The 19,234-nt window shown below is 44.2% G+C and overlaps 1 protein-coding gene across 4 annotated transcripts in view; it reads left to right on the top strand.

The window, feature by feature from the left end:
• Positions 1-19,234, top strand: part of LOC112217382 (kelch-like protein 29) — a 120,553-nt gene that overhangs the window by 68,424 nt on the left and 32,895 nt on the right. For all 4 annotated transcript variants that reach the window (XM_042300887.1, XM_042300888.1, XM_042300890.1 and 1 more), the window contains 2 exons: positions 2,405-2,603; positions 18,690-18,872. In XM_042300887.1, coding sequence (XP_042156821.1) covers positions 2,405-2,603; positions 18,690-18,872 — 382 coding nt within the window. The remainder of the gene's footprint in view (positions 1-2,404; positions 2,604-18,689; positions 18,873-19,234) is intronic.

The raw sequence follows: 19,234 nt of genomic DNA, 5'->3' as shown, positions 1-19,234 counted from the left end.
GTAAATATATCAACAATGCTACCTTATATAATGTTACTTACCCTACATTATTCATCTCATATGCATACGTATATACTGTACTCTATATCATCGACTGCATCCTTATGTAATACATGTATCACTAGCCACTTTAACTATGCCACTTTGTTTACATACTCATCTCATATGTATATACTGTACTCGATATCAGCTACTGTATCTTGCCTATGCTGCTCTGTACCATCACTCATTCATTTATCCTTATGTACATATTCTTTATCCCCTTACACTGTGTATAAGACAGTAGTTTTGGAATTGTTAGTTAGATTACTTGTTGGTTATTACTGCATTGTCGGAACTAGAAGCACAAGCATTCCGCTACACTCGCATTAACATCTGCTAACCATGTGTATGTGACAAATAAAATTTGATTTGATTTGATAATTACGTAAAATCCTCGCAAATTGGTTAGCAATGAGCCAGGCTTCCCAAACTGTTGCATATACCCTGACTCTGCGTGCAATGAACGCAAGAGAAGTGACAGAATTTCACCTGGTTAATATTGCCTGCTAACCTGGATTTATTTTGGCTAAATATGCAGGTTTCAAAAATATATACTTCTGTGTATTGATTTTAAGAAAAGCATTGGTGTTTATGGTTAGGTACACATTGGAGTAATGATACGCACCGCATCGATTATATGCAACGCAGGACACGCTAGATAAACTAGTAATATCATCAACCATGTGTAGTTATAACTAGTGATTATGGTTGATTGTTTTTTTACAAGATAAATTTGATGCTAGCTAGCAACTTACCTTGGCTTCTACTGCATCCGCGTAACAGGCAGGGTCCTCGTGGAGTGCAATGAGAGGCAGGTGGTTAGAGCGTTGGACTAGTTAACTGTAAGGTTGCAAGAATGTATCCCCCGAGCTCACAAGGTAAAAATCTGTCATTTTGCCCCTGAACAAGGCAGTTAACCCACCGTTCCTAGGACGTCATTGAAAATAAGAATATGTTCTTACCCGACTTGGCTATTTTAAATAAAGGTATAAAAACTACTTCCAATACACATTGCCTGGTTCACCACCAGTTGCATACACAGCTCGAGCAAGACATTCACCAGCATCTCTCTGACTACGTTCCTCCATTGAGGTAAAAAAAAAACTTCTGATTCCAGGAGGACCATGAGCTGTTGCTACCGATAAGGTGTCTGATTCATCATTTTCACCTCGCATAGGGACTTTTGTCAGAGGTTGCTTGTTGTGAGCGCTGAGGGAATTTTGTTACACTTGGCCAGATGATTCTGCATCTTTGTTGCATTCTTCACACATGATTTGGCACAGTATTTGCAAATGTACACAGCTTTTCCTTCTACATTAGCTGCAGTGAAATGTCTCCACACATCAGACAGTGCCCGTGGCATTTTCTTGTAAAGATTAGAAAAAAATGAGTAAAAAAAACCCCAATATATTTCCATGTACAGAAAAGTAGTTAAGCAGTTAGATCAAACAACTCCTTTGTAAGACAAATGTTTTAAAATGAAACATGTATGGAAACAGGTGAATTAACACTCCTCAGTTAGCAGGCTCAAGCAAGCTAAAACCCACATGGTAACAAAAACTAACTAGCAGAAATTGTTAACAAGTTAGAAATGATTTAAACACACTTTGCTGTAGGCTACTATTTACTAGTTAACAAAAAAATCATCTATGTCATATAAAATATATTCACCCCACCCAGTTTTGTAATTAAAACTTAACAGAAAGGATGTCGTCCTTGGCTCAGACAGGGCCAGGGGGAGTGACAGCGGAGAAATACTCTTCTCACGTGTGTAGGTGTACCGTTCCCTGCTGCCTGTCATTAGTGATCATGTTTATGCATGCGTCATTCACAGGGGTCACATCTCTCTCACACACACACACACACACACACACACACACACACACACAGACTGTTGTTCACAGCTGTTCCATAGCCACTTAGCTGCGCTCTGAGTCACTTAGATGATTGAATACACCTCTGTCACACACACACATCACATTGCACTTAAGCACTGTACTCAGCTAAAAACATGTTATATAGAAACTACATGGGCTACAGCCTAGTTACCCAGACTCATTTTCTTTCTTTGCACATTAAATACCAGTGGTTTATAATGAGTCTTGTGTGTTCATATTTGCCATTGTGGTGTTGCCGGAGACGGACATGAAAGTAGCCCGTGGCTGGTAGCATAGTCTCTCATATTTGTTTTTTTTCCGTTGCTAATCTAAGTTACTTGAGGCTTCCAAGAGTTCTATCGCTTCACTGCTCTAGAATATTTTCTCCCTTCTCTAAATAGTCAATTGACTCTCTCCTTCCTCTCTCCCATCCCTCACCCCTTTATCTCCCCGCACCTCACCCATCTCTTCTCTCTCTCCTGCAGCACGTGTCAGAGTTGTTAGCGGTGGTTCGTCTTCCCTTCATTCACCCGTCTTACCTGCTGAACGTTGTGGATAACGAGGACTTAATAAAGACGTCGGAGGCGTGTCGAGACCTAGTCAACGAAGCCAAGAGGTATCACATGTTACCTCACGCCAGACAGGAGATGCAGACTCCTAGGACACGACCACGGCTATCTGCAGGTAGGTGTACACAAACACACACGCGCTTTAAATACTTTACTTGAATCCACAAATCGCATTGCAGTCGAAGGATTCTAATATTTCATAGGTCATGGATATATGGTTACAAAAAGCACCTTGTCCATACAGCCGTTTGACACCTGACATGGAGCAGTACCTTGCTAGCTGCTTTGCATTTGTCCTCTGCAGGTCTGCAGTCTGAAGGCCACGTACTGTCAGTATGTAAATGGCAGAGACTTCCAAATATCAGCAATCACAAGTTTGCACTGATAACCAATGCTGTTCAGGCATGACACGAAGGGCTGGTATTTCAGAAACTTTAGAGAAGGCCTGCTCCATGTAGGAGTCAAAAGACCAGTCCACTTCCAAAATGAGCTCTTCCCTCTGGCCTCCCCCCCACAACTATATCTGGCAGAATTGGTATTAGGGCTGGGCGATATGGCTAAAATATAATTTCGCAATATTTTTCACATTATTGATGGAATTTTGATTTTTAATTACGAAAGTTCTAAATATGCTTTTACTATAAATCTTCGTACTTCAGGACTTTAAGCTTGGCATCACATATATTGTAAAGGATTTCAATGGGCTTTCTCTATTCTAATTATTTTGTTGTTCAATCTAACTTCAACCCAAAATCATTTTTTTGCTCTGACTGATTTACATTTAGCTAGTTAACTAGCGATTAGCATTAGCTAAAATAAGGTATACCTCCCAGCCCTATTTGATATACAAAAACATTAACATTAAACCAGCCTCCTCTGACGAGAATGCTTGTGAATATGCACTGATGGTGGTACTGTTTCTCACCATCTATCAGGTTGACGGGGTGTTCATGTCCTGCTATGTGTAAGTCCGTCTGAACGACAACCATTAGCAACGTGAATCTGACTCGATTACATGCGACTCTCTCTTTCACACACAAGCTGTCACATGCATGCGATGGAGAAGGAGCAATAAAGATAAACTGAAATTGATATTTGTGCCGGAGGGAAGAGAAGGACATTTTACCCAAGATGAAATTCTTTGATTGCATAAAAATACGCATGTATTGGTTTCCCAAAATCAAAAAAAGAGTTTGGGTTGTGTGTGAGCCAAGCACAGACCGTGTTACGATGAAATCTTTGGATGGCTTACCATAAGTGTTTCTGGGCTGAGGAACTCAGGGTGCTTTTACAGTAGGCCCACCACATAAACATCTATTAGGGCATTCTAAACACCAACTGCTGTCCAGACATTTCTCTTATTCCAGCCAGCCAACTATTCACTTCACTTCCAACCATTCAGGCATTCCCATTCAATTTGTTTACATCATTAAATCAGATATTTATGGAAATAAGTAGCCCTGGACGGACAAAGTAAATTGCTTTTGGCTGTTAGATTCTCCTGCCGTTCTGCCACGTCTCTCTCTGGTCCCTCAATAAAGAGCTGTCTAATTACTGTGTGTGTGCCTGCGTGAAACTTATTAGAGCTTAACACCGACACCAGGAATAACACATTTTCTGCTTGGTGGAGTTAAGGTAATTGCTAAACAAATGTCACTTTGTGGTGTGGACAGTTTACAAGCCTGCATTCTCCATTCTGCTCAAGGTGTGCACACACTCATCGGTAAACGGAAAGTAAATGGTTGTAGTTTAATGGTTCGTGTTTAATTGCAGAGTGGTGTTAACTACTAGCCAATGAAAAGTATTATTCGTCTGACTTTGTAAAAAAAAACTCTCCCTCTCTCTCTCATCTGAGGTCAGAACTGTCTCCAAGAAAGCCTCCCAAATGGTTCCCATGTCCACACGTGCACTGGTGAAAGTAGTGCACTATATAAGGAATTGGGTGCCATTTGGGAACACAGCCCAGAATGTAGGGTTCTGGTCAGGCTTGGACCCTGGTTAGTGTGTGATTGAGTATGGTGTTGGACTGGCCATCTGGTCATCTGTCTGACTGGGTCTGAGATGCACAGCAGGGCCCGGTCAGATGGACAGGGAGGCTGGGAGACGCTGCCCTTGAGATAAAGGTCACTTACTCCAAATGGTGAGGAGTACATTTCATTTTTTTTTTTTATAGCTGATTCAAATAACCAACTCACCATCAAGCTTTGATTATTTGAATCAGCTGTGCAAAATCCAAAACATGCACCCAGGGAGGGGCTGCAGGACTGAGTTTGGAAAACCTGCTCTAGATAAAGATCACTTACTGCTGATGGTGAACAGGAGGAGGAGGAAGAGATGGGGAAAGATATGGAGGGAGAAAGGAATGGGAAAAAAATGTATAAGAATTGAGGGAATGTGGTGTCGGAGCTTATGCACAGGCTGGTGTAAATGTGAGCACATATAGACAGGACCACCTGAGCTGGTAAATGTGAGCACGTATAGAAAGAGCACCACCTGAGCTGGTAAATGTGAGCACGTATAGAAAGAGCACCACCTGAGCTGGTAAATGTGAGCACGTATAGAAAGAGCACCACCTGAGCTGGTAAATGTGAGCACGTATAGACGGAGCACCACCTGAGCTGGTAAATGTGAGCACGTATAGAAAGAGCACCACCTGAGCTGGTAAATGTGAGCACGTATAGAAAGAGCACCACCTGAGCTGGGAAGATAAGTCTCAAGCGGAAAAAGAAAGAGAAACGGCGTGATGTCATCTATGAAACCATTCTTGCCGTTCACACTCAATCTGTGTGTGTGTCCGTAGACCTATCTCCCTGCCAGCTGTCTCTGGTGTCACAGCAGGAGACCACCAGCTACTCTCTCATCCCCCTTTCCTCCTCCCCTTCCACTCTTTTACGTCACCTCCTGATCTTTTTCCCCTTAATTTTCCTCCTCTACCTCTTCAACCAATTCTTCAACCTCCTTCATCTCCTCCCCGTGTTCCTCTCTCGACCACATCAGGTCACGTAACTGTCTGATACACCTGCTAAAGAATCTTGATATAAACTCTGCTGTATAAGATGGCCTACCTAAGCCGCCCGCCTCTTACCTCTGACCATTTGCACTGATCAAGTTCACCTGCCGCAAGCCCAGCATCTACATAAGAAATTATGAAACAGACACAGCACCAGCGATAGAGCCCACAAACTGTATAGCAGCAGGCCTGGAGGGGTCAAGCACAGGCTTCTATCACAGTTTAGACTCCTGTAGCTCCAGTCATGGGTTTGAAGCCGTATGGTGCGTTTGGTTGGAGCGGCCAGCGGCTGCTTTGAACTGTAGTAGACCTCCAGGTGAGCTTGATGAATCAGTAGTCAAATAGTCAGCATCTTCCAAATGCACCAACACACTCAATTGAAAATGGAGCTAAATGTTGAAATATAAACCTGGGATGGCCAACCCTCCACCTGGAAAGAGATTCAGCTAAAGGATGAAATGTGAACCAGGGATGGCCAACCCTCCACCTGGAAAGATTTTTTTCTGCAGGCTTTTTATCAGCTGCTCAGCAGGGCCTTGGTTATGAGGTGTTAGAGCAGGGCTGCAGCAAAACCCTACAGACCCAGTAGCTCTCCAGGAGGAAGGTCATCTTAAAACGGTAATAGTCAAGAAGTAGAAACGCACTCAGTGGAGAGAGTAGCCTGCAGGTCCAGAATAGTGAAGATATTGGGAAGAATGTATAACGGCTGAAACACGCGTCCTACATTTAGAATGGTGACATCTGATTCAGACCTCTGGTCCACCTTGGCCCTTTGGGGAAGAGACATGAGTCACCACTGAGACAGAAATGAGAACTTCATAAGAGCACAGGGAAGAGCATAAGATAACATGCTATTCAATCTGTCTATCGCCTTTCGTCTGAAGCACAGCCCTAATTCACACAGTCTTGACTAGAGCCCTGTTTCAGCCAATATAATTTATTTCTCATTTATTTTTTTGTCACCACCTCCACTCCAGCCATTCGCTTGGGAGATGGTACTTGAAACGTGTGATTTTTGGATGGCAATTATATGGTTTGTTATTTTGTTATCTTTCTTATGTAGCAACATTTTGAATTTCTGTTTTTTATGTTGGATGAAAGTAGAGACTCAGCTACAAAATGGTTTATCATACGCTGAATGTGAGGAACAATGGGGAAGTAATTCTGCTTTGAAAGTTGATCAACTTGTCCCTCCCTTTTTGAGAACTGTCTTTCAATGTTTTGGTACTACTATTGGAGAGCCATCTTTGTCTACACCCATTCAACATAGTTCACACCTTCTTAAGCCTTAGCCCCACCCATCTCTTTAAGGGTTGATCCAACCGTTAGTACAATAATAGAAGCTCTTAGATGTATGGAAGCTGGCTATCTGTGGTTTCGCGTTCAGAGCACACACTGGACGCTCTGGCCAATAAGTAGGGTCGTTCCGAAAGCTCTGACCTCACAACACAGTCAAGCACCCAAGCTAACTGGCAAACATTGGATAGCTATTTCCAGACACAGAATGAGAAAACAACCCACTCTGACCATTTTACTCGCCCTAGGAGAGCTGATTAGGATTTTTTGAAATTATCCAGAGGGTTGGTGACTAACTGTGCTGCTGGCAAAAATGTAATTACGCTTTGTTACCGACACCGGACATATTCAACGGGTGTTGAGCATTCAAAAATGAATCACTTATGCTGGGCTCTGGCACACTAAGATGAGTATTTTAAGAAATGTAGCTAGATAGCAAGCTAGGCAAACAACGAATCCCAACGCATGATGCAACGTTAGAGATTCAGGTACCCATTTGGGAACCAACGTAAACTGGGACGTGGCGCATGGAACGCAAAAATATTCTTAGAAATATTTAACCTCCACACATTAACAAGTCCAATAGCTCAAATGAAAGATAAACACCTTGTTCATCTAGCCAGCAAGTCAGATTTCTAAAATGTTTTACGGCGAAAACATAGCACATATTTATGTCAAACCACCACCAAAGACACAGCTAATTTGAATTAGCCATGTTGAACAAAATATGCAATCAACAACCGCAGGATTAAAAGAAAAATAATTCACTAACCTTTTGAAAATCTTCATCAGATGACAGTAATAGGACATGTTACACAGTACATTTGTTTTCAATAATATGCAATTTATATCCATAAATCTCTGTTTACAATGACGCCATGTTCAAAAAAATGCTACTCAGATGTCCGGAGAAATGATGATATCTGCCGGAGCTAACGTCAGATAACAAGCAATACACATCATAAACTTTGACTAAATATACATGTTCTACATATAGTTAGAAAGATACACTTCTTCTTAATGCAACCGCTGTGTTACATTTATTTTTAACGTTACAGAATTCGTTCACTATGTAATAATATGAGACGGCGCTCAGAAATTAGCATTATGTCTCCATCTCGGAGTCCACAGAAACCCATAATGAACACATAAATATTCCCTTACCTTTGATGTTCTTCGATCAGAAGTCGTGGAAGAAGTTATACTTACCAAAAACTGCGTTTGGTTTTCAAGTCTGTGTCTTTAGGTTATCAAACACGACAAATTCCGGTCGAAATGCAGGCAAAATGCTAGTGGATGCGCATCAAAACTTCAAAATGACATATTATATGTCGACTAAACTGGTCAAACTAAGAGCCGAATCGAGCTTTAGCATGTTTTTAACATAGAAAACAATCCTTAGCGTGAACAGACAAACCTACACCGTTTGGTGAATCTTGGAACAAAGGGAGCTCCTGACCCGACGTGCGCATGAAAGTGCATGTATTTTCGCGTGACCCGGAGGTTTCAGCCCGCCAAAACTCGAGGGAGCGTGCGATTCTCACAATGAGAGGCCCCACTGAAAGAGGACATCGCGCTGAAGAGATAGGAACTGTTCCCAGATCTGTAGCTGGTTGGGAAGGGTAGGGGCGATGACGTCAAAGTTGGCCCAACTTTTCTGTTGTCAAGAGAGAGTTTGGGAGAATGGATGCCCTGAGAGTTCTGCTTTACATAGAGACATCATTTGAACGGTTTTAGAAGCTTTAGAGTGTTTTCTATTCAATAATAATTATTATATGCATATATTAGCAATTTTTGACAGATTTTTTTTCTGTTTACTATGGGCACGCAACTCCTCCAAAGGGGGCGGTAGTCAGCCCTATCCTTAACAGGATTTATTAACAAGCCAGCCAGCTAACGTTATCTAGCTAACAGTTCACTTTAACTTGAAATAAAAATACTTTGTCAAAATTAGAGTGCAGTCTTTTGTTAAGATGTAGCTAGCTAGCTAAACAATGGACCATAATCACAACTCATGACGCATGAATATGCAGGTAGCTAACCAACCCGGTTCTATGGCTATAACGTTAGCTAGCGACCCAGCTAACTTTAGCTAGCTAACAGTACACTAGAAATGTGTAATATCTGAACATCTTGCCAGTATATATCATGGTTGGATGCGTCTCCTGTCTGGGCTCGTAATTTAACAATTGTATTTGTAAATGGCATACAAGTTTGATATTTAGGCACATAAAAGTTGACATGTTAAAGTCATTTCTGCCAAAAATGCATTTAGCTAAAAACAGTTTTTTAAACATTGAAACAGCTCTCCTGTGAAGTCGTGACTTGCGACATACGCCTAGTTTCCTGAATCGGGTCACATTTGTGTGCAAGCGTGGGTGGGCAGGCGGGCGTGCTTGTGTAAGTGTCCAGTGCCTCGTTTGAGTGATTTATTCAGGCTGGTTTGTTTTAAAGAACCAATGTAATGTGAGATTACTTTGTGTTACTCTAAAGAGGAATGCAGCATGGTCCTTGAGAATGGCTGAGTCACACACACACTATGAAGCCAAAGCTTGCCAAATTTCCATCATATCTCTTTCCTTGTAATGTGGAAAGATGTAGTAGAGCGTCAAATAAAAGATTTAGGTGTAGATGTTTGTTTCTCGTCTTATTGGTGAAATGTTGAACAAGTACATATCAAAACATACATTAAAATGGTAGTGTGACCTCTGGTCTAAATACGTCCAGTGAATATAAAACCCATGGCTGTTGGCATGACGACACAGCTTTCTGACCACTTACCAGAGAATCAAGTTAAGCCATGGTGTTGCATGGAGGTGGAGGATGGATACTGGCTGGCTGACTGACTTAACTCAGTATCTACCCAGAGCTAGAATATGCAGTTTGCCCACACCACACATACATGCACACAGACCAAATCTGCACATGCAATGCTTTTCATATTAGCAGCCTGGATTAGTGTGAGATTGTATGAATCTGAAGCTGTGGGAAGTCTTAGGTAGGTCAAACGGTCACATTTGACATGGACTGTGTTTCGACAGTGCGTGCAAGCATGTGTGTGGGCTGGCAGAGCGCCTGCTAGTGCCGAGTCCCTGTCCCATTGTGACTGTCACTCAACCTGGCTAGTCCCCTCACAGCAGGGCACAAACACACACACACACTATGTGAATACCCTTAGAGCGCACACATTGACTCAAACACACACTACCTGATTCTATGCCAGAATACTCTCTCAGCTGGGGCCACACACTCTGAGGCCCCTGGCCTCCCGATCCTCACCATACCAAATTACCCCTCTGGGAGAGGGACCATAAGGTTAGAGAGGGAAGAGATGGAGGGATTGGGCGGAGAGGAAAAGGTGAGTGGGTTTTAGTGATAGACTGAGGTATGAGTGAGATTAAGGGGAAAAAGAGGGTCCAAGAAGACGAGTGCAATGGGAGAGAACAAGATTGAACTGAGTAAAGAAATATAAGAGATTGAGATGTGGGAGAAGATGAAATAAAAACTACAACCGGAAGCAGGGCTGAGGTGAGAGGGATAGACAGAGAGCAGGGTTTACAACAGGAAGCAGGGCTGAGGTGAGAGGGATAGACAGAGAGCAGGGTTTACAACAGGAAGCAGGGCTGGGGTGAGAGGGATAGACAGAGAGCAGGGTTTACAACAGGAAGCAGGGCTGAGGTGAGAGGGATAGACAGAGAGCAGGGTTTACAACAGGAAGCAGGGCTGAGGTGAGAGGGATAGACGAAGAGCAGGGTTTACAACAGGAAGCAGGGCTGAGGTGAGAGGGATAGAGGGTTTACAACAGGAAGCAGGGCTGAGGTGAGAGGGATGAGAGGGATTTACAACAGGAAGCAGAGGTGAGAGGGATAGACGAAGAGGGTTTACAACAGGAAGCAGGGCTGAGGTGAGAGGGATGAGGTGAGAGGGATAGAGCAGGGTTTACAACAGGAAGCAGGGCTGAGGTGAGAGGGATAGACGAATAGAGCAGGGTTTACAACAGGAAGCAGGGCTGAGGTGAGAGGGATAGACGAGAGAGCAGGGTTTACAACAGGAAGCAGGGCTGAGGTGAGAGGGATAGACGGAGAGAGCAGGGTTTACAACAGGAAGCAGGGCTGAGGTGAGAGGGATAGACGGAGAGAGCAGGGTTTACAACAGGAAGCAGGGCTGAGGTGAGAGGGATAGACAGAGAGCAGGGTTTACAACAGGAAGCAGGGCTGAGGTGAGGGGAAGCAGGGCAGGGTTTACAACAGGAAGCAGGGCTGAGGTGAGAGGGATAGACAGAGAGCAGGGTTTACAACAGGAAGCAGGGCTGAGGTGAGAGGGATAGACAGAGAGCAGGGTTTACAACAGGAAGCAGGGCTGAGGTGAGAGGGATAGACAGAGCAGGGTTTACAACAGGAAGCAGGGCTGAGGTGAGAGGGATAGACAGAGAGCAGGGTTTACAACAGGAAGCAGGGCTGAGGTGAGAGGGATAGACGAAGAGAGCAGGGTTTACAACAGGAAGCAGGGCTGAGGTGAGAGGGATAGACAGAGAGCAGGGTTTACAACAGGAAGCAGGGCTGAGGTGAGAGGGATAGACTGAGCAGGGTTTAGCCGTTGGGTAAAAAGAGGAAGGGTCAGAGTAGGGAGTAGAACAAGGAGAAACTGAGAATGCAGAGAGGAGAGGTACAGACGGAGCTATATTTTCTGTCCAAAGATATTTAGTCATAGAAATACAATCTTACCCAATATTAGAAGATAAATGTGAACCTAAACGATTAACCTAAATACATCTCTAAATAAAAATGCTGTGTTTTAGCCTCCTGTCACAACCCAAGTGAAACTGTCATTCATATTTGACTTTTTGTTCTGTTCTGGCTTTTCCATACTGCTACTAGTCATTACTATGCCCTTTCTAGAAGTCAGGTTAAACCTAGTACCAGTACCAGTATTAATTGTATTTTTACAATTCTCTATTATTATTATTGGTTGTAATTGCTGTTAATATTACCACTGAACATGTTCATTATTTATTTTTTATTAACAGTCTAGTATATTCCCGTATAGTGCTCTTGTTGGACCATTGTTGTCATGTTTACTTTGACAATGTAAGGGTTTTGCTTTCCATGTCAATAAAGTAGATTGAATTAAATTGAATTGGGAAAGTGGGAGATAGAGGGAATGTTTTGAATAGGGGAAACTGGACTGGTGCAGGAAAGGTGTGTGTGTACAGGAAATGAAAGCTCCCGAGTGACATTTGTGTGTAAGAACCTATGGCGTGTGGAGGAAGAACCCTTACTTAGTCCTGCTGTGATGTAAATGACAGGGAGTGTGTGTGTGAACAGTAGGGAGCAGGCTGGTGTCAGGGATAGGAGTCATTAGGAGGTAGTGGCTGTGGTGTGTGTTCCGTCGAAGCTAGGCTCAGCAGGTGGGCAGCTAACCTGCCAGAGTTCTCGCCCCTCCTTTCCTCTCATGGTCACGGCACGGTAGAGAACACATGCTGTCAGCATCTCAGTTATCTCTCCATCCCTCCATATATCCGACCTCTTCCCCCACTGTTTCAGCAGCTGAATGACATCAGCCCCTGTGTGGATCTGTTGTCAAGGAGAATGTACTGTGTGCTCACACGTCTCTAGCAGCTCTACCCGTGATGTGATCCAACACTGGCTGTATTCACCTTCACCCTGGCTGTCTCACAACCCCCAGAGGACGTTTTGGTTCCATGTTTGGATATGCTACGTATGAACAGTTTCTAGTTACTCTAACAGAGGGCAGAGGCGGAGATATGGAGCAAGAGAGAGCCAAGGACAAAGACAAGGGTAGGAAGAGGTAGAGAAAATAAACAACATTCATTCTGTTTTTTTTTATCCACGTCCCTAACAAGTGGAGAAGTGTCTCTGTTTGACCTTTAAGAGCAGGTGACAGGGGTCAAGAGGCATCCCACCTCCCATCCAGATGTCATGTTCACTAACAAAAACATTCTGCAATTGAAAAATAAAAAGATGAGTCGCTTATCTTGGCAGTTACTCCACCATCCCTGGTGTATGTATGAACCTTCAGGTTGTTATAATGCATGATGTTGTAGAGAGAACAAGGATCTAAACACACATGCATTCAACCAACACATTATGTATGTTTCTTGTATATGTTCTGTGTCGAGATACATGGTTGGCATTTACCTCAGGACTGAGAATCACACATTCAGCAATATTGTACTGTATATGAGCAGTATGTCAGCTGAAGTTGTTCTGTAGTTGGTACCTGATGGTTGTGCTGTTGCCACTCTGAATACCACTGCACTGAGGTAAATATTTTTATACAGCTCTCATCTTCCTATATATTGTCACTATTCCTCTGCTTTAATAATCAGTCAGTGTTCAGTCACCCATATATTTGTAGTTACATTGGCAGCACATATTAATATTTGGTAAAGTTCTAGCACGTTTGTGGCCCATTTTTGTGATTAAACTGCCCTCAATCTTTGGAAGAAGCAGTGCATGTTTCCATCCTTCCTATCCCAGTGTCAGCATTTACCTCTTCTCTCTGCTCATCCCACTAAAGCCTTCTGTTCTCCTCTCCTTTTTTATCAAAAGCTCTCGCTGTATTTTAACAGCCCTGGAGAAAGACAGGAAAAGAGAAAATAAGGAAAGCTGGAGAGCAGCTTTAGTTAAGATGACCGCAGTGTTTAAAGGGATGGAAGGTGGTGAAGGAAAAAAAAGGAGTGGTGGAAGGTGGTTGTCAAGGGAACGAGGGTGGAGAAGGAGTATTGATCCAGGAAGATGAGCCAGCGGTTAGAATCCTAGCTATGGAATGATTTGAGGAATAGATCTTTCCTTCTCTCTGGCTTTCCCTTTCTCCCTCCCTCTGTCAAACTGCTGTTGAGGACTAAGAGGCCTGGAGATGCATGTGGCAGACAGCCAGTGTGTTTGTGTTTTTGGATCACTGGTGTGTTTATACAGCGTATGCTGCCACACACAAACACAAACACACACACACACTATGTATCACTAGCATCTTTATACAGCGTATGCTGCCACACACAAACACAAAAACACACACTACGTATCACTAGCATCAACTTCCGGCGCCGACAGAGATGGCCGCCTCGCTTCGCGTTCCTAGGAAACTATGCAGTTTTTTTTACGTGTTATTTCTTACATTAGTACCCCAGGTCATCTTAGGTTTCATTACATACAGTCGAGAAAACCTACTGAATATAAGATCAGCGTCAACTCACCATCAGTACGACCAAGAATATGATTTTCACGAAGCGGATCCTGTGTTCTGCCTTTCAACCAGGACAACGGAATGGATCCCAGCCGGTGACCCAAAAAAACGACGCCGTAAAAGAGGGAAACGAGGCGGTCTTCTGGTCAGACTCCGGAGACGGGCACATCGTGCACCACTCCCTAGCATTCTTCTCGCCAATGTCCAGCCTCTTGACAACAAGGTTGATGAAATCCGAGCAAGCGTAGCATTCCAGAGGGACACCAGAGACTGTACCGTTCTTTGCGTCACGGAAACATGGCTCACTGGAGCGACGCTATCGGAGGCGGTGCAGCCAGCGGGTTTCTCCACGTGTCGCGCCAACAGAAACAAACATCTTTCTGGTAAGAAGAGGGGCGGGGGCATATGCCTTATGGCTAACGAGAAGTGGTGTGATCACAGAAATATACAGGAGGTCAAATCCTTCTGTTCAGCTGATTTAGAATTCCTCACAATCAAATGTAGACCGCATTATCTACCAAGAGCATTCTCTTCGATTATAATCACAGCCGTATATATTCCCCCCCAAGCAGACACATCGATGGCTCTGAACGAACTTTATTTGACTCTTTGCAAACTGGAATCTCTACATCCTGAGGCTGCATTCATTGTAGCTGGGGATTTTAACAAGGCTAATCTGAAAACAAGACTCCCTAAATTGTATCAGCATATCGATTGTGCAACTAGTGCTGAAAAAACCTTGGATCATTGTTACTCTAACTTCCGCAACGCATATAAGGCCCTGCCCCGCCCTCCTTTCGGAAAAGCTGACCTCTACTCCATTTTGCTGATCCCTGCCTACAGACAGAAACTAAAACAAGAAGCTCCCACGCTGAGGTCTGTCCAACGCTGGTCCGACCAAGCTGATTCCACACTCCAAGACTGCTTCCATCACGTGGACTGGGATATGTTTTGTATTGCGTCAGACAACAACATTGACGAATACACTGATTCGGTGTGCGAGTTCATTAGAACGTGCGTTGAAGATGTCGTTCCCATAGCAACGATTAAAACATTCCCTAACCAGAAACCGTGGATTGATGGCAGCATTCGCATGAAACTGAAAGCGCGAACCACTGCTTTTAATCAGGGCAAGGTGACTGGTAACATGACCGAATACAAACAGTGCAGCTATTCCCTCCACAAAGCTATCAAACAAGCTAAGCATCAGTATAGAGACAAAGTAGAATCTCAATTCAACGGCTCAGACGCAAGAGGTATGTGGCAGGGTCTACAGTCAATCACGGACTACAAGAATAAAACCAGCCCAGTCACGGGACCAGGATGTCTTGCTCCCAGGCAGACTAACTTTTTGCCCGCATTGAGGACAATACAGTGCCACTGACACGGCCTGCAACGAAAACATGCGAACTCTCCTTCACTGCAGCCGAGGTGAGTAAAACATTTAAACGTGTTAACCCTCGCAAGGCTGCAGGCCCAGACGGCATCCCCAGCCGCGCCCTCAGAGCATGCGCAGACCAGCTGGCCGGTGTGTTCACGGACATATTCAATCAATCCCTATACCAGTCTGCTGTTCCCACATGCTTCAAGAGGGCCACCATTGTTCATGTTCCCAAGAAAGCTAAGGTAACTGAGCTAAACGACTACCGCCCGTAGCACTCACTTCCGTCATCATGAAGTGCTTTGAGAGACTAGTCAAGGACCATATCACCTCCACCCTACCTGACACCCTAGACCCACTCCAATTTGCTTACCGCCCAAATAGGTCCACAGACGATGCAATCTCAACCACACTGCACACTGCCCTAACCCATCTGGACAAGAGGAATACCTATGTGAGAATGCTGTTCATCGACTACAGCTCGGCATTCAACACCATAGTACCCTCCAAGCTCGTCATCAAGCTCGAGACCCTGGGTCTCGACCTCCCGCCCTGTGCAACTGGGTACTGGACTTCCTGACGGGCCGCCCCCAGGTGGTGAGGGTAGGCAACAACATCTCCACCCTGCCTATCCTCAACACTGGGGCCCCACAAGGGTGCGTTCTGAGCCCTCTCCTGTACTCCCTGTTCACCCACGACTGCGTGGCCACGCACGCCTCCAACTCAATCATCAAGTTTGCGGACGACACAACAGTGGTAGGCTTGATTACCAACAACGACGAGACGGCCTACAGGGAGGAGGTGAGGGCCCTCGGAGTGTAGTGTCAGGAAAATAACCTCACACTCAACGTCAACAAAACTAAGGAGATGATTGTGGACTTCAGGAAACAGCAGAGGGAACACCCCCTATCCACATCGATGGGACAGTAGTGGAGAGGGTAGTAAGTTTTAAGTTCCTCGGCATACACATCACAGACAAACTGAATTGGTCCACTCACACAGACAGCATCGTGAAGAAGGCGCAGCAGCACCTCTTCAACCTCAGGAGGCTGAAGAAATTCGGCTTGTCACCAAAAGCACTCACAAACTTCTACAGATGCACAATCGAGAGCATCCTGGCGGGCTGTATCACTGGCTGGTACGGCAACTGCTCCGCCCACAACCGTAAGGCTCTCCAGTGGGTAGTGAGGTCTGCACAACGCATCACCGGGGGCAAACCACCTGCCCCCCAGGACACCTACACCACCCGATGTTACAGGAAGGCCATAAAGATCATCAAGGACAACAACCACCCGAGCCACTGCCTGTTCACCCCGCTATCATCCAGAAGGCGAGGTCAGTACAGGTGCATCAAAGCTGGGACCGAGAGACTGAAAAACAGCTTCTATCTCAAGGCCATCAGACTGTTAAACAGCCACCACTAACATTGAGTGGCTGCTGCCAACACACTGACTCAACTCCAGCCGCTTTAATAATGGGAATTGATGGGAAATGATGTAAAATATATCACTAGCCACTTTAAACAATGCTACCTAATATAATGTTTACATACCCTACATTATTTATCTCATATGTATACGTATATACTGTACTCTATATCATCTACTACATCCTTATGTAATACATGTATCACTAGCCACTTTAACTATGCCACTTTGTTTACATACTCATCTGATATGTATATACTGTACTCGATACCATCTACTGTATCTTGCCTAAGCTGCTCTGTACCATCACTCATTCATATATCTTTATGTACATATTCTTTATCCCCTTACACTGTGTATAAGACAGTAGTTTTTTTGGGGGAATTGTTAGTTAGATTACTTGTTGGATTATTACTGCATTGTCGTAACTAGAAGCACAAGCATTTCGCTACATTCACATTAACATCTGCTAACCATGTGTATGTGACAAATAAAATTTGATTTGATCTTTATGCAGCGTATGCTGCCACACACAAACACACACACAACCACAAACACACACACTACGTATCACTAGCATCTTTGTACAGCGTATGCTGCCACATGCAACCACAAACACACACACTACGTATCACTAGCATCTTTATACAGCGTATGCTGCCACACAACCACAAACACACACACACTATGTATCACTAGCATCTTTATACAGCGTATGCCAACAGTGTGTGAGAGATGAGGCACCAGTAGTGTACTGAACACCATGGTTGAGCACTGAACATGGAGAGAATACTTATACTGGCTGAGGGAGCTCTGATCAAAACACACACACACAGGTGGAGGTGCTGCTCTGAATTAGATGAGACCCTGAATTAAAATGCTGTTTGCAGTGCTGCTGTTCTTGAATATCCACACATTGATTTAGCGTATTGATTTAGTAAGGGTTTGAGGCCATGCTGTGAGTCTCACTAGCACAGATAGAGAAGTGATGTGCATCTATGGGAATGGAGTAGAGGGGGCAGAAGAGGGTTGGGGGGTAGAGAGAGAGTTGGATAAGTGTTTTCTGTGGCAATGGAGGGAGAGACTGAAAGAGGGAGGGAGAAAGACGGATGCAGACAGGAGAGTTATCTGTATGGGACTGGAGAGTAAGAGAGCTGCTGCAGCCTAACAGATGGCAGAGAGAGCTGTCTAGATAATTGAGTTATATGTCCCACTTTACACACTACACTTTCCTGCACCAAGAGGAAACTTTGTCAGTTTGCCTTTTGGTTTTGCATATCCCTGAGAGGCTATTGATTTGGAAATAACAATAAACAAGGCCTGCAGGCTGCTAAATTGAAAAACATCTGAAGCCATGTTTGGTGCCGTCTGTAGACCAATTAGAGCTATGTCCATCACTCAAAGGAATTGTCCACAACCATAGTCCACAACCTACCAAAATCCTGTTTAGTACGTGACAAACCTGGGCTTCCCACTTCCGAGGCTACAATATCCACAGCCCATTTCTGAAACTGATTTGCCTGTAAACTTATCACATGTCATGTAGGATATTTCCCTCCATTTCTCCCCACACAAATGGATAATTGTTAGTTACAAACAATGCTTGAACCCAACTATGTCACTAGTTCCTATGCTATCGCAGGATCCTAACTGTGCAATCACTATTTACATTTCATTGTAAATAAATACCACCAATTATTGCACCTGTACCTCTGACTCAGTCAACAGTTGCTGCTCCAAACCAACTAAATAGGCTGGGTCCTTTTATCAGAAACACTGCTCTGACGCACTCACAAAAACAGCATCCTCACCGTATGATAGTTTCTGCTAACACTTGCTTAATGAGTTTCTCTGTCTCTCCCCCTCCCTCTGTCCCTCTAGGTGTGGCAGAGGTGATAGTGTTAATCGGTGGTCGTCAGGCCATCAGTATGAACCAGCGCTCTCTGACGGCGGTGACATGTTTTAACCCTCAGAACAGTAAGTGGTTCCCATTGGCCAGCCTGCCCTTCTACGACAGAGAGTTCTTCAGCGTCATCTCAGCTGGGGACAACATCTACCTGTCAGGTAGGCTAACGACGTGGACCGTCACACACACAGAATATATCTGTTTATCCATCCCTCCAGTGTAAAGTTTTAAAATTCTATTCATATTATTGTTCCCCTATATTCCTCCAGAGGTCTGTTCTCTGTTCTCTCCTATACTGTATTCCTCCAGAGGTCTCTGTTCTCTGTACTATATTCCTCCAGAGGTCTCAGTTCTCTGTTCTCTGTACTATATTCCTCCAGAGGTCTCTGTTCTCTGTACTATATTCCTCCAGAGGTCTCGGTTCTCTGTTCTCTGTACTATATTCCTCCAGAGGTCTCTGTTCTCTGTACTATATTCCTCCAGAGGTCTCTGTTCTCGTCCAGTCTCCATGTGTGTACAT

This window comes from Oncorhynchus tshawytscha, linkage group LG18 (assembly GCF_018296145.1).
Source record: "Oncorhynchus tshawytscha isolate Ot180627B linkage group LG18, Otsh_v2.0, whole genome shotgun sequence".
NCBI lineage: Eukaryota > Metazoa > Chordata > Actinopteri > Salmoniformes > Salmonidae > Oncorhynchus > Oncorhynchus tshawytscha.
This window is presented reverse-complemented; position numbering and strand designations above follow the sequence as displayed.